The sequence below is a fragment of the Drosophila rhopaloa genome, unplaced genomic scaffold (assembly GCF_018152115.1).
Source record: "Drosophila rhopaloa isolate 14029-0021.01 unplaced genomic scaffold, ASM1815211v1 contig_150, whole genome shotgun sequence".
Lineage (NCBI taxonomy): Eukaryota > Metazoa > Arthropoda > Insecta > Diptera > Drosophilidae > Drosophila > Drosophila rhopaloa.
In genome coordinates, this window is record NW_025335029.1 from 1,003,746 (window position 1) to 1,017,641 (window position 13,896).

Genomic DNA, 13,896 nt, shown 5'->3' on the forward strand with positions numbered 1-13,896 from the left:
TTTGCATGGATTTTCGCATCGAAATGTTTAAAGCGCCGCCGGCAAATATTTCCGCATTTAACTTAATTTCTCGCACTGCCGATGTTGCTGCTGTAATTGGATAATTAAATAGGCGCCACAAAATTTGCTCTTCAGCAATCCAAATAACCGCCATGAATATGAATTTCAATAATATACATTTTCAAAAAGTTTTTAATGGAATTTATTGTAAAAAATTCTCAACAATTAAAAAGCCAATGAAGTCCGTTCAAATGGAATAAATGTTTCTTTCTGCTTGTGTGTGGATGAATCATTCAATTTTGTATTCGATTTCAAGTGGGTGGGAGGCGCAAGGTTATCTGTGGATCAGGTTTTACAAAGTGGGGGCACCACAAGAATAACAGAATTTTTATATTAATTATCAAATTAGTCAATATTTATTTATTTATTTTTAGTAAACAATCGGTTTTTGTCCATCGAGTTAAATTGAGTTGAAATGCGATAAGCAACAAATAAATTTTTTTTTTATGTAATCGGGAGGGGCTATTGAATGAAAAATTTAAAGCTTTAATAAAACCATTCGTTGTGAATAAACTACAAAACATTTGTAATCAAAATCCTAGTGCAAAAACCCCCAATAAAACAAACCATTTCATGTAGTGTACCTATATTTTCCATTCCTGTACATTATCATCGTCTAAGGGGTCATCTACTTCATTTTCTGCGGAAATCCTCCAGTGGCTTTCGGATTAAAGGCGCTTGCCCTACACCCTTAGCTTCCGAAGACTGGACATCGCATCTTGCTGGCTGCACCCATTTTCTGCTACCGTTTTTTCCAGTGCGATTTGGCATTACCGCTACGGATTTCCTTTGACTTTTAAGAAGTCTTCTTGAGACTGCGAGATCTGGGCATCCGACGCACAATGGTTTGTTGAGCTGCTAGCACATCATTGTTTAAAATGATTGCCGAATAGCTAGAGTGGCCAAATCGGGCCGGCAAATAGGCGGCCTCCTCGAACAAGGACTTCTCTTGGGAATCCAGTGCCTGCCAAGCGTTAGCGGCCTCACTAATTAAGGTCATCGCAGGTATTTCGGTATCATCGCATCCTAGGCGGTACTCCCTCAGAAAGTTGTACGGGGCACAGTGGCTGATGAACACTGGCGATTTGGAACCAGTGCCAAATTTATTGACCATGACAAAGCCAGGAATAGAACAGAATTTGGAACGAAAACTCCCACTACCGATCGTTAAGAATTTAGACCGAAATAATCTACTGCTAGTTTTACGAATCGTAAATTTTTTAAAAACTTCTTGATAAATTATAGATATGTTTTGCCAAAGATTCTCTATTATTATTTGTGTATTGTAATTAAAAGAACGGTGATTTGTGTTCTTATTTCTATAAAATACTAAAAATTACACAATACGCCATAATTAAAATTTTGTAAAAAAGAAAACGTATACTGTTTTTGGTATGGCCCGGTTTGTATATTATCACTTTTAAGTCAAGGTCTCAACCAGTGTTTTCATATCAGAATAACTAAAAGAACTGAGTAATGTGATATACAAGCCTTTCTGACACAGCTCGGGAACAAATTTCCGTCTACTTAGATCTGGAAAATGTACTTTGAAATCGTGTATACATATATATAAAATAACAGCAGGGGTTAAAAAAAAAACTAAAATTACTTTTACTTTGAATCGTACTAGTTTATTTTTATTCTAATGAAGTTATAAAAAAAACACGATCATTTTCAAAAGTAAGAGTAAAAACATAACGGTGTTCTGTTCAAATAAAACAATAAGCCGCTTTGCATTAATCGGGTAATCGTTGGCATATTCAGGCCATTATTCGCATATCCTTATTACGACGTGTCCATTACAGAGTGGAAAACTGTGCAAATAATTAAAGCCAAAGAGCGATACGAATGACAGCGAGTGCAACAATTATTTGATTACTGTCGTCGGAACTGGCAGGACTTCCCCGTTCAGTTCCCTTTGCCACGTAATTGGCGAAGTGATATATGTATATATATATCCTGTACAGCGTAAACCCTCCCTCCAGTAATCGATCCAGAAATTCCATAGGAACAGCTTGCAGGCCGTTATGCAGCGAGTTATTCATAATTGTTGTTGCTGCCCAAGTGGCAGGAAAATGCATAACAAACTGAAAAATATTCAAGCCATTTTTATTGCCACACCAGACGGACCACACACCAGATATAAACATGCATATATATCTACATATATGCGAACGCGAATGTATTATAGGGACTGGCGATAATGAATGAATGCGCGCTAAAGAACCGCAGCCTGAACCGAAAAGAGCGGAATAAAACAAATACTGAAACTGCGACTGCAAACAGAGGCTACAATAACAATAAATTTAACACTTTAACGGTCGTGCGAGAAGCGGCTATATATAATAAACCCAAATCGCATTAAATTATAACATTACAAACGAAACAAATTATCAAAATATATTAGAGTATTGCCAGTTTAAAGAGTGTAGCAGTCTTTCAGGCGGGCTTTGAGTGGAGTGTTGAGCTTATCTCAAATATAAATATTTATAGCAAGACTCTTTCATATTTAACATATATATGTCAAAATTGCAAATATATTCAAATATTTTACTTGAAATTAGGTGGCGTAAGAGTAATTTTAAAGGAATCTTTTAAATCATTTCGCATTGACTAAAAAAAAAAAAAAATTGTGTTCAAATACATGTGTGTGGGACGGAAACTTTGAAGTCATTTTGCTTTACCTAAAACTTAAAATAAAGAAAAATTTTGTTTTTAAAGTCGCAGCAAATTAAACCTTATTTAGTAAACGTACTGTTGCCCGTAATCATGAAATATATTTTAACATACACTACGTGCTGTGCAAATAATTTTTACGGAAGCTTTGGAAACATTTTTTGTTTTAAAAATACATTTATTACACACCAAAATCTAATGTACATTTTCATTTTTAAAATCCCAGTAAAATGGACATTATTTAAACATAGCAAATTATATGTGTTTTCTTTCATGATTTAATTGGACACAAACAAAATTGGTGTAAATAATCAATTTATCAGATGCTGCAAGTATAACTATCCTTTTTGTCGTGATCATCTGCCAAAGAAACTATCAAAATATACATTGGACTTGGACCTTATCCAATTAAGGTGATCACTGGTACGTATGTGTATCGATGGCCACGAACCCTTACAGCCAGACAAAATATGTATAATTCCCACTAAGATGGGCCTGTCGCTGATTGTGACCACGGGTCCGCCGATGTCACCTTCGCATATACCTTTCTCGCCCTCTCCGGAGGTGCAGACATTCCATGTACGCAACTGGGGATAAATCTTTGCGCACTCTTCGTTGGACATGATCACCACATGAATGCACTGCAGCCACTTTTCCAGTTTCGATTGCCTATCTCTTTTTCCCCAGCCGCAGATCAATGTTAAATTTCCCACGTAGCGGTCATCTCTTACCGGAATAGGCGGAATCCGTGCCCGGTGTAATCGATCGCTGAACTTCATATACGGACATTTAATCAATCCAACGTCGTGTAATTTATTTGGGTGGATGTAGTAGTTTTCCTTGTATATCCTTGCAATTTTATAGCCCCACCACGCTCTTCGTGAGCCGAGGTGGAGTTCAAGAAACCTATATTTGAGAAGTGTCCCGACTGTGAGGACCCATTGGTTTGAAATCACTGTACCGGCTCCAAATTCAAGTGAGGACGTAAAACTTTCTGCCAGGACGATTCCAACTATGTAAAGGACTGTATATGGTTTGGCTCGATAGCCGCCGTAGATCCTAGGCTGGATCTTTGTTTTTTTGTCCTCACTGGCCAAAATTAGTGATGATGTAAGTAGCAATACAAAGATGAGCTTCATTGCTAAGCAATAGCAATCCCTTACCGATAGACTTTAAATACAAACTAGTAAAATATATTCATCATTTTTAAAAGCTCTTAAAAATAACTAGGCCGTAACAAACCAATTGTTTCTGGCTATCACGGGTAATCAATAATGTTTCACGGAATTTAATGGTTAATACCTATTCTAATTTTACATTTTTAAAATTTTTTAGTTGCTAATCTCAGTTGCTGTCCTATTGAATACAAATTTCTATAAGTATCATTTTATTCAAAGTTTTCTTAGTCATTAATCATTTTTTGTGTTTCTTAAATAGATTTTTAAATTAATTAAAAATCATTTTTTTTGTTTCGATTTTTTTAGGTTTGTGTTTTTACCTATACAAATATATACGATTTAAGATTTAACGTTTAATTAAAGATTTAATAAAGTTCATAATATCTGCCAGCTATTAAAATTGTATTTTGCACTGATCAACATGTGAATACCCGCAGAGTTGGTGGCTCGAAATTAAAGTACGAATTCCTTGGCGTTTTAATTGTTTAAATACTTTTCCGATTTTCCCATTTCACAATATTCGTTTGTAAATTTAATTTATTTAATGAGCAGCGCAATAAAACGCATTTACTGTCAAGTGATAAAATGGTATTCCAGCTTCGAAGCCCCATGTTTTCTTTTTTCGCCACCTCCTGGCATATTTTTCATTTATGTGTATGTGGTCCACATGTCAGTAGCATTTTCCACCCATTTCCACGGCCTGTTGACATGGAGCAATTATTAACTTTTGTGCGGCTGCTGCCATGGCGCCGTGTGTTTGTTATTAATTTCTTGTTATTTATGCAAATAGTTGGCACTTAATACGCCTGTAAATACATTTAAATATTTGTTTCTTTTTTTCACTCACTCTCTTACAAATCGCTTTATGCATTACAATAAATTAACAGCAAACACAAAGCAACAATGATCGGGTGGTGACACGTTCTCCGCTTATCAACAATTTGGAGTTCTATTTGGAATTTTAAACTCTACAGCATGTACAAAGTATGAATTTCATACAACGGTCTGGTCTGGTCCGAGTTCCATAAACTCCGCAGAGTTATCGCCAGTAGACGTGAAGTCATCTCTGGGCACACGCTGATGCACTCAAAAAAATAACAAGCTCTTAACTATACATTTATATTTAATCCTCCATTTGAGGGAATACAAAATTTGAGTTTTCGGTTACAAATCGTTACCTCGGAAATAAAATAAAGAGAGAAAAGATACTCGGACTTTAAAAACTAGACTTTTCAGGATATCTTTTTAAAGTCTATGCTTCTGCTCAAAAATTAGTAGAAAATATTGTACATTTTTAAAAAATGTTGTGCATTTATTTGCAATTAAATTTTAAGGTATATAACATATTTCTTGATACAATTTCTAGTAAAATATAAGTTAAATATTAAAAATTTAAAAATTAAACTAGATTATTCTAGTTTCGTTAGTATATATTAATAAGGATTTTATTTTAACAGTGCATGCATATGTATGCAATCTATGCTCCACGGATCGGATTCTGTTCGGGGTCACGTCTGCGGGTCCTTGCTGGCTTGGTCTGCCATGTCCTGGACCGCCTTCGTCCTGTTTGACTGCTTATGAATAAAGTTGTTTGCTGGCTTGTCAATACAGACATGGCATCATCATCAGTCCTCCTCCATTTCGGCCTTCCTTCCCCCTTTCAATTGGGGTTATTTGTCGCTCTATCTGGCCCGGATCGGTGGGTGTGAGCCCCTTTTTGTTGACTTTTCGGCTTTCAATGGGCCACGACGTCTATTCATTTTTTGTGGTGCGCTATTAGGAGTGCCATCAACACCACCCCATTCGCCCCGAGCAATTTGAAATGAAAAGTTGTCTGCCATATAAACATATGTACCGATGGAAAAAGAAAGCACAAGATGATACGAGGTAGGCAGTAAATAGCAACAGGCGTGGTGACGAAATGTGTCCTTTGACATTTGATCGCTCGCCCCCGATAATCCTGACAGCATCGCATCGTTGGCTCTTCAACAACTTCGCCAGCTTAATGGCTTGCTGCATTATTTATAGCACGTCGAGGCCCCATCAAAACGCTTTAACTGGCTGGTGGGGAAAACAGGAGAGTAAAATACTTGGAAAAGGAGCAGCGAAATGTAGTCCACCGAGTCGTTGACTTTAAGCCGTAGACAATGCGGGGCATTAGGAATCCCGATCCTGAGCGGATGCAGCAAAAGTAATTAAGCACTTTCGCGGAAGAGTCCTTTAACTAGGCTGACGATATAAAAACTAATAGAAAAAGAAGTAAAATCAAAATGTGTGATATCAAATTCTGTAACGAAAACTATTTATTTATATAGTATTTCAAATTTCTTTAATTTGTGTTTGAATATAAAATAATAGAATACAAAACAATTAAGACGGAAATAAAAATATTTCGTAACAACACTAGACATAAGAAATTTTGGTTGTTGAAGGTGCGTTCGTCACTAGATTCTTAAATCGTTTTTGTTTAATTAAGAATTATTGCATTTTTTTGAATTATTACTTATTAACACTTGTATAAATCTCTAATTGATTTGAAGTTCCTTAATAACTATAGTTATAACCTGTCAGCTTTAATTTGTTTATTAATTTTTTTTGTGGGCTATCAATTTTCCAGAGCATTTAATCTCCGGCTTTTCCGGACTCTTGTTTGTGTGCTTTTCCCACTCAATTACAAAGTTCAGCTCACATGTGCCCACAAGGAGGCTCCTGTGTTGGAATCCTGAAGTTTAGCCGGCGACGAGTTTTACTTACTCACTTGCCACGAAGCGTCTTAATTTACTTTTGCGCTCAGGCGTCTGGAAAATAAAAGTGCAAACGGTGGCAGTCTTTGTCCTGGGCCTAAAAAAGCTGCAGGACTCCGGAGGGGAAGAAAAAAAGGAGAACTACGGCAATTTCCTGAACATTTTCTAGCGGTTGAACTTGGGCTGTCGACTTGGTCCGTAGTGCAGTTAATTATAATTAAGCCGAGTTAACTAACCACTTGCTGGCTCTCGAGAAGTTCTCCTAGCACAGGATTAAAGACAGTCACCTTAAATACGTCACCTCCAGTTATTGTTTTCTTAATTAAAGTTGTGTTCATTAATATGCCGACAATCCCGAAATGTAGGCCACCAAAACTGTTGCATATTCAAACGTTTATTCAATACGACTTCAATAGGGATTGTTTCTCCTTGTGGTTGTTACTATTGTTGCAGGATTTTCACAATGACTTCGAGGAAGCTGTTATTTCATTGCAGAGAGAACATTTTTACTTGGATATAACTATGCTCGGGTCTTAATAAATTAAATAAACTAAAATATTTCCAGAAAAATTTTTGTAACTCATGTTTTTCCTAATTGTTAATATTTTAATTATTTACGTGCTTAAAAAAAAAAAATTATATCGTGTTATTCCTCATAGATTTAACTGTGGGCAATCTGGAATTTGTATCTGTTAATCGACTAGAATTTAAGTAAAGGAAGAGACATTTGTTTAATTTCAATGTTATCAACTTGACGCATCTGCAGGTTTTGTTCTCTGTGCATTTTGCCATCGGCGTTGTTCCTTCATTTGCAAGGACAATGCGACACAAAAATAGAAACCGTTGAATGAGTGAATGAATGCCTGAATGGGCGAATGAATGGATGAAAACCAGACAGAAGACTGGCAGGCAGGAATGCCATTATAATAAATAAAGAGCCTTTCACTCATAACTGGCGCACAATGCAGCCAAAGCCATGAATATCCCAACTCCTTGTGACTCCTTTTCTGGTTCCTCCGTTTGATTTATGCCAAACAATGCGAAAACGCTTTTAATAAAACTGATGGGAAAAGCTGTAGATACCGATCAATGAATATTAACTAACTTTGTGCAGCTGCAGGCAAAATAATAGACTTCCGCAAAATGCGAATGTGGATTTCTAAATATTAAAGAGTATATTTTCGCATGGCTTTTGAGTCCATTAAATGAAAAGATAAGGATTTCCTATTAATTTTGTCTTGTAATAAAAAAATGTATTAACTTATTTGGATTTATTAATTTTCTAATAGTGAAGAAAAAGTTTCGAATTTAAATGTTCAATCTGGTAGCCCAGTAAATTTGTTTTTCATCAGAAAGAGTCGCACATGCATTTTATTCTTTTTTTCTACATTCTAGTAGCTGATTTCTCCCTTTATTAGATTCAAATTGAAGGGCCAAAAGCTTTTACAATTAACACCAACTGGCGCGCCCATAAATCCACAATAAATTGTGTAGGGTGGGGATTGCATAAAAATCACATTAACAATTTGCTAGTACACGAGTATTTTATTTTTATGGCTGCATGTTTTATTTTTATTTCATGCACGTCTTTTGTACATTTTAATGCCCTTTACCACCCACACACGCACACTATGCAAAGGAGCCGCACACGCACATATAGAACACACATGTTGCCACAATGGTGTTGGTACTGTTGTTGTTGGGGGGAGGGGGGTGGAGTGGGAGTGAGGGAGAGGGGCCGAGTGCCAGACAAGGAGGCACTGCACTGTTGCCATCGAAAGCGCAATAAAAACGCTTAATTTTTCACTTTTACACGAGCGAGAGCAAAGTTTCTTTGTTGTTGCTGCCTCGGCACCTCCTCCTTTTTTTATTCTTCTGCCGCCTTTTTCAAAGGAAGGATAATGGGTGTGAAACTGGGCGAGTCCTGGATGTGTGAGCCATTTGAAAGTTATTTAATTTAATAACAAGCTCAAAACATGTTTCCAGTAAAAGCAAACGAACATAAATATGAAGATGAAATTGAGGGGAAAAGACCGATGAAATGAGAGGGAATATCCTTAGCATTCAAGAAATGGGGGAAAGTATATTGCTTTCAACTTTTTTAGGACATATGTCCAGAGGTCCTTAAAACTAGGATCTCACTGAAATTTTATACATTTTTAAAGAAAATCCTGAAGCCATAACAGCTTGTATAACCCTTTCAATGGTTAAGCAAGTTTCTTAAAGCTGATTAAAGTATTGACCAATGACAAAGTTGATTTCAATTAAAACGGCATTTTTGCATTTTAATTGCCTGCCGTTAAGATACAAATCCCCAAAAACAACATGAGAAGGCAAAACCCACACCCAAATAAATATGAAACACAAATAAACGGAAGGCAACCGATATGACCGTTGAAATCCATTTGAGTTTTAAGCCCAGCGATGACAAACAAACAAAAAGCGAATGCGATTTTTATTTATTGTACGATGCGTATTTCTCTTATTTTGCAGATTTTCCAACGATACCGGACAATCTGCGGCCGCTCACAGATTTGGATTCGTTAAAAAGTGAAAAATCAGCTGGGGAGTGCGAGGGGAAAACAATCCGACTGCAAATGCAATAAGCCGTCGACAAAAGCCGCGTCTAAGCCACAGAAAAAAGGGAAAAAGCCGTCAACGCAGCTTTAAAAACGAGGACAACAGAAGCGTTTGGCCAGGATTGCGTTCTTGTACTTTGGACACACGTGCGCCGCGGCTGCGCCCGTGCCCGTGTCCTTGGCAGGTCCTGTGACGTCGCCATTAGGGTCCTCGGCAGCCACCATGAAGCTGTCCAAGCTGTCCAACCAAACCAACTCGCAGGATCCGCAGGCGGTCAACTCGCGCATCTTCGTGGGCAATCTGAATACCTTCCAGTGCTCCAAAACGGACGTGGAGCGCATGTTTCAGATCTATGGCCGCCTCGCAGGTAAGTCCCTGTCATCCAATCCCCGATATCTCCCAATAATCGTTTGCTTTGGCATCTCCCGCAGGCATTTCCATGCATAAGGGCTATGCCTTTGTGCAGTTCACCAACCCGTTCGATGCCCGCAATGCCTGCCACGGCGAGGATGGCAAAACGGTCCTCAGCCAGACATTAGGTGAGTCCTTGTATCGATGACTGCAGGGTACATGTGATAGATATCCTGAAAATATGATGAGTGAAGGCAGGGTCTTAATATTTTAAGATTTTTAAAGTTAGTTTAAATATAAATATCAAACACTTTACAACTTAGCTTAAATTTATATACATTTTTAAAAAATATTTGAAGCAACAGAACTATGTTCCAGTTGCTGTTTATTTAAATCAATCAATTAAATTGGACTTTCAATTAATCGGGACTTTCACCTAAATAAAAACAAAGCTTTATAAGAAATGATTGTTAAGTGTCATTGTTAAATGTATTTTTTGCCTAAATATATCAATCAACTAAACTAGAGTTACATTAAACCAATTAAATTGAAGTAATTATCAAGTAAATCATAAACAGCTTCATTGATTTTTTTAGGGTATTTTAAAACTTGAATTTATTTTAAATATGAATTCAAAATGTAGCGCTAATTAAAGTTTAATATTTTCCAGGATAGCCAAAGTTTTTTAGTAATATTTAAATGTAACATCAGTTAAGGCAATATTCATTTGGGCTCTTTGTTTTGATGAGAATTTAAACCGAATTTAAAGTAATTAGTCCAAACTTGTTGTAAATTTTCAATTTAAAATACAAGTTTTTCCAGTTTTAATATCATTGAAATTAAGATTTTTTTTGTAACTTATTTATTGAAATTACAAAAGTTTTTTTTGTTAACCTTTTAATTAAAACTTGAAAACAAACATAGCTTTAATTCAAACTATAAAATACATTATATTTGTTACGATCCCTGCTTTAATGTTCCACTTGTAGTTAAAGATAGGCAGAAGGCTGTCTTAAATCTGTGCGACTGACGTGTGCCTTAAAATCCGCGCTAACGAAGGCTTCTGCTTTGCATAGACATTCCAGACCTTAACCCTCGTCCTCGCCTTGGCCAAAGTTGCATGTCCGTGGGATATCGCCAGTTACGTGGGACTGAAAGGAGTTGGGAGTCGGGCGGAGTGGAGTCGTCAGGTTAATGGCCGCTGGCAGCGGAAGCGTTGCACTAAAATCGAACAAACGCGCGAAAAAAGCCACAAAGGCGCCGGGAAAACAGGAGGTGCGGATGGGCTGGTTGGCCCGTCCTGGCTTATGGCTTACATAGTAGGCAATGGTAATGAAGGAGCCTCGATCCTGGCATGTGTAGTGGCCATATCTCTGGGCACCCCACGACTAATGTCTGAGTATTTCGACGGGCGGAAGTCGCTGCCGGCCGCAAAAACTTAAAGTGCGGCCGACATAAATCTTTGCACGATACTTTTAATGAAATTTCAATGTTGTGCCAGACAGTCGACTGTCTTTTGTGTTTGCGAATTTTCCCTGACTATCTGACAGTCTAGTCGTTCGGCGTTTAATGAAATAATTCAACGCCAGTTGCAGCTGCCATGTTGACGGTTCCGCGACTCACTTCCCTCATTTTTTCTTTCTCCAGTGCGTGTCTCGTGTGGAGAACAAGTTAATGCACTTAGTGCTCTGTGTCAGCTGATGATGCTTTTCTGCTGCTGGCGGCAACGCTGCGGATGCTTCATATTCATACGCCCCGTTCGCCGGCGAATAAAGGGCAATTCCGCAGCTCCCGCTTATGCAAATGCAGATTGCTAAATGTGGAATGCTAATTCTACTGATTAGGAATAAGAGAACCAACAACGGAGTGGCCGACGTAATTTTTCATTGCTACGCGCCATTGACTTTGAAGCGCTGGAAAATGCGGCCAGTCCAACTAAAGAGATTTACACTGGGGGAAAAGGGAGTCGCCTGGCTGGCTGACTGGAACTTTGTGCAAATCCTTCTTACGCTTTTATCCTTAATCTTAATTATAGCCTGCCAGCCCAACAGTCGGACAGTGAGGCAGAAAAAGGGAAGCACAAATAAGAAAAAAAAACCAAGAAGGAAATAAAGCAGCTGAGAAATGAAAGTGGCAAAGCCATCACGCCCGTTTTTCTTGTTGTATTTTTTTTTTAAACCGAACCCACCAATTTGTAGATAGCTCTTGGTTGCTCAGAATTTTCCCCCATTTCCTATTTTTCAAGGGAGTGGTGGCACAGCCGTCGCACTTCAAACTTTGTCATGAATTATGATGAATGAGCGTGGGCTGCGAATGGGTGTTCCTTCCCATAATCCTTTTTGCCTCCTAAAAATATCTATCCATATAACAAAACGGTCTCTGTCGTACCCTTTTCATTTGAAAATCAAATGTGGTTAGCTAATATTATTACACTTGAGGATTAGTGAATAAAGAAATGCTTAACAAAAGTTAAATATAAATATATTGTTAATGAAAATCAAGTGGCAGTTACAATAAATGTTTTAAATCTTTGCAAGACTATAGAGCATTTATATTTCGACTATCTATATTTTAAAATTCTGCGTCATGGTTTTTTATGCATAAACAAGAACTGACAATGAATATTCCGGGTTTGGCGCACTTTTATTAAGATTAATGATTGGTGTGCAGCCAGATTGAATTAGGCGGGGAATGCAGTTGGCCAATGGACATGCATAAAAAAAAAAAAAAAAAATTTTTAATCACTCACAGCTCGACCATTCATTTGCATAGTGAAAGGAATAGGAGGATAAAGGACCGCCTTTGTTTTCCCTAGCTTTTTGTGTACAGCTTAGACAATGACTTCAAAGGACACGAATTTTGTGTGTACTTATATTTTCGGGACATAAAACAGATTGCCTTTTGTCATTAAAAAATTTCTATTTTCAATTACTTCCTTTGCAGATGTCAACATGGTGGCCGAACCGAAAGCGCATCAGATCGGAAGAAAACGGCAGAATGTGAGCAAGACGGGAAACGATTGGTGAGTGTTAGGCAGGATTACCAAGGACTTCCCACTGGAATCCCAGTCAATTTTTGGCTCATTTTAATTTAATCTAAAAGTTTACTCTGCTCAATTTAACGCCGCCATGTGGCATTCGCTTAGACTTTATTTACATATCATTTAACGGGTGGGTTTTTCGGATGTTTTCGGGGGTCCGCACAGCAAATAAATAAATAAATAAGGAACCATTCATCAGGCCATGGGGTCGTCCATTGTTTCAACGCCCGTCCGGCATAAAATATTTGGCTGTCAACGGCTAGCCGGGTTTTTTTGCACCCAACCGGAACACTTCAGGCCAAGTTCTCGTCTCCATTTCTGTTTTACTTTTCGCCAGTGAGGGGGTCAGTCGGTGTTCGAGTCCTGCGTCAACACACACACACACTCACACTATATGGGAGTATCCTGTGGATCCTGTGAGTGACAGTTGCAATGTATGCCATATTGTCCTGCCGCTGACATGTGCACTTGTTTGTCTTTGTCGTGGCGCGGCCTTAATGATGACTGAGCGACATTCACAATTTATTTGGGCCTTGAGCTCCAGACCTTCGCTACTCGTGTGGAAATATTTAATTTAAGCTTAATGACGCCGAAACGAAATGCGCAGTGCGTTGGCTTTAAAAAGGACAACGGGCAGGAGCCCAACTGACATCGACTTGATTGTAATTAAAACGCAAACATGGCAACCCCCCCACCTCTACTCCCACTCCCACTCCCACACTCTCAAACTAAATATGTCCAGGTGCTCCCGTGTTTGTCATTAAACGGCTGCTCACCTCTTCCCCGCCCTATCGACCACACAAACTGACCGAAAAAGCCACAATTGTTGCACCCCTCCTCCTGGCCAGAATCTGCCCCCTCGCCCACTCATCTGACCACAATTGGTTGGCTTTGCCAGAGGGGTTCGGGCCTTCGTCCTGTTCCGGCATTTGTATCAATCACTGGCAACATAACCCAACGGGAGGCCCAGCACACAAACACAATTGCCAAATGACAATCGAAACGGCGGCAATGGCAGCCTAAACAAATATTGACGGACTGATGGGCGGGTTGAGGAAGTGACTAACTGACAAAGCGTTTGGGCAACAGTTGGCAGGCTGTTCATTTGCAGTTAATGAGAGGGTATCCACATTTGTGGGTGAGTTTAGACAATAGGAAAAGTTTGAAACAGCAAATGAATTTAATCCTTAAATTATTGCATTAAAAAATAAATATTGTTATAATAGCATTAGCTAATTAGATTTAGTTAAGATCATGTATTTAATTA

General features: G+C 38.3%; 3 protein-coding genes across 3 annotated transcripts in view; 1 reads left to right on the forward strand and 2 right to left on the reverse strand.

Annotated features, from left to right (window-relative positions):
* The window catches only part of LOC108037251 (putative mediator of RNA polymerase II transcription subunit 26), a 34,801-nt gene that overhangs the window by 13,457 nt on the left and 7,448 nt on the right, over window positions 1-13,896 (forward strand). Inside the window, 3 exon segments of the mRNA XM_044456669.1 lie at window positions 9,152-9,605; window positions 9,670-9,777; window positions 12,533-12,611. Of these exon segments, the coding sequence (XP_044312604.1) occupies window positions 9,461-9,605; window positions 9,670-9,777; window positions 12,533-12,611 (332 nt within the window). The 5' untranslated portion in view covers window positions 9,152-9,460.
* On the reverse strand, window positions 630-1,503 carry LOC108037249. The gene is given in 1 exon segment (XM_017113777.2): window positions 630-1,503. A coding segment is annotated over 1 exon segment (423 nt). The 5' UTR covers window positions 1,175-1,503; the 3' UTR covers window positions 630-751.
* Window positions 2,903-3,898, reverse strand: LOC108037248 (serine protease 1). The gene has a single exon (XM_017113776.2). It carries the CDS (start codon window positions 3,873-3,875, stop codon window positions 3,093-3,095), a length of 783 nt encoding a protein of 260 aa, XP_016969265.1. The 5' UTR covers window positions 3,876-3,898; the 3' UTR covers window positions 2,903-3,092.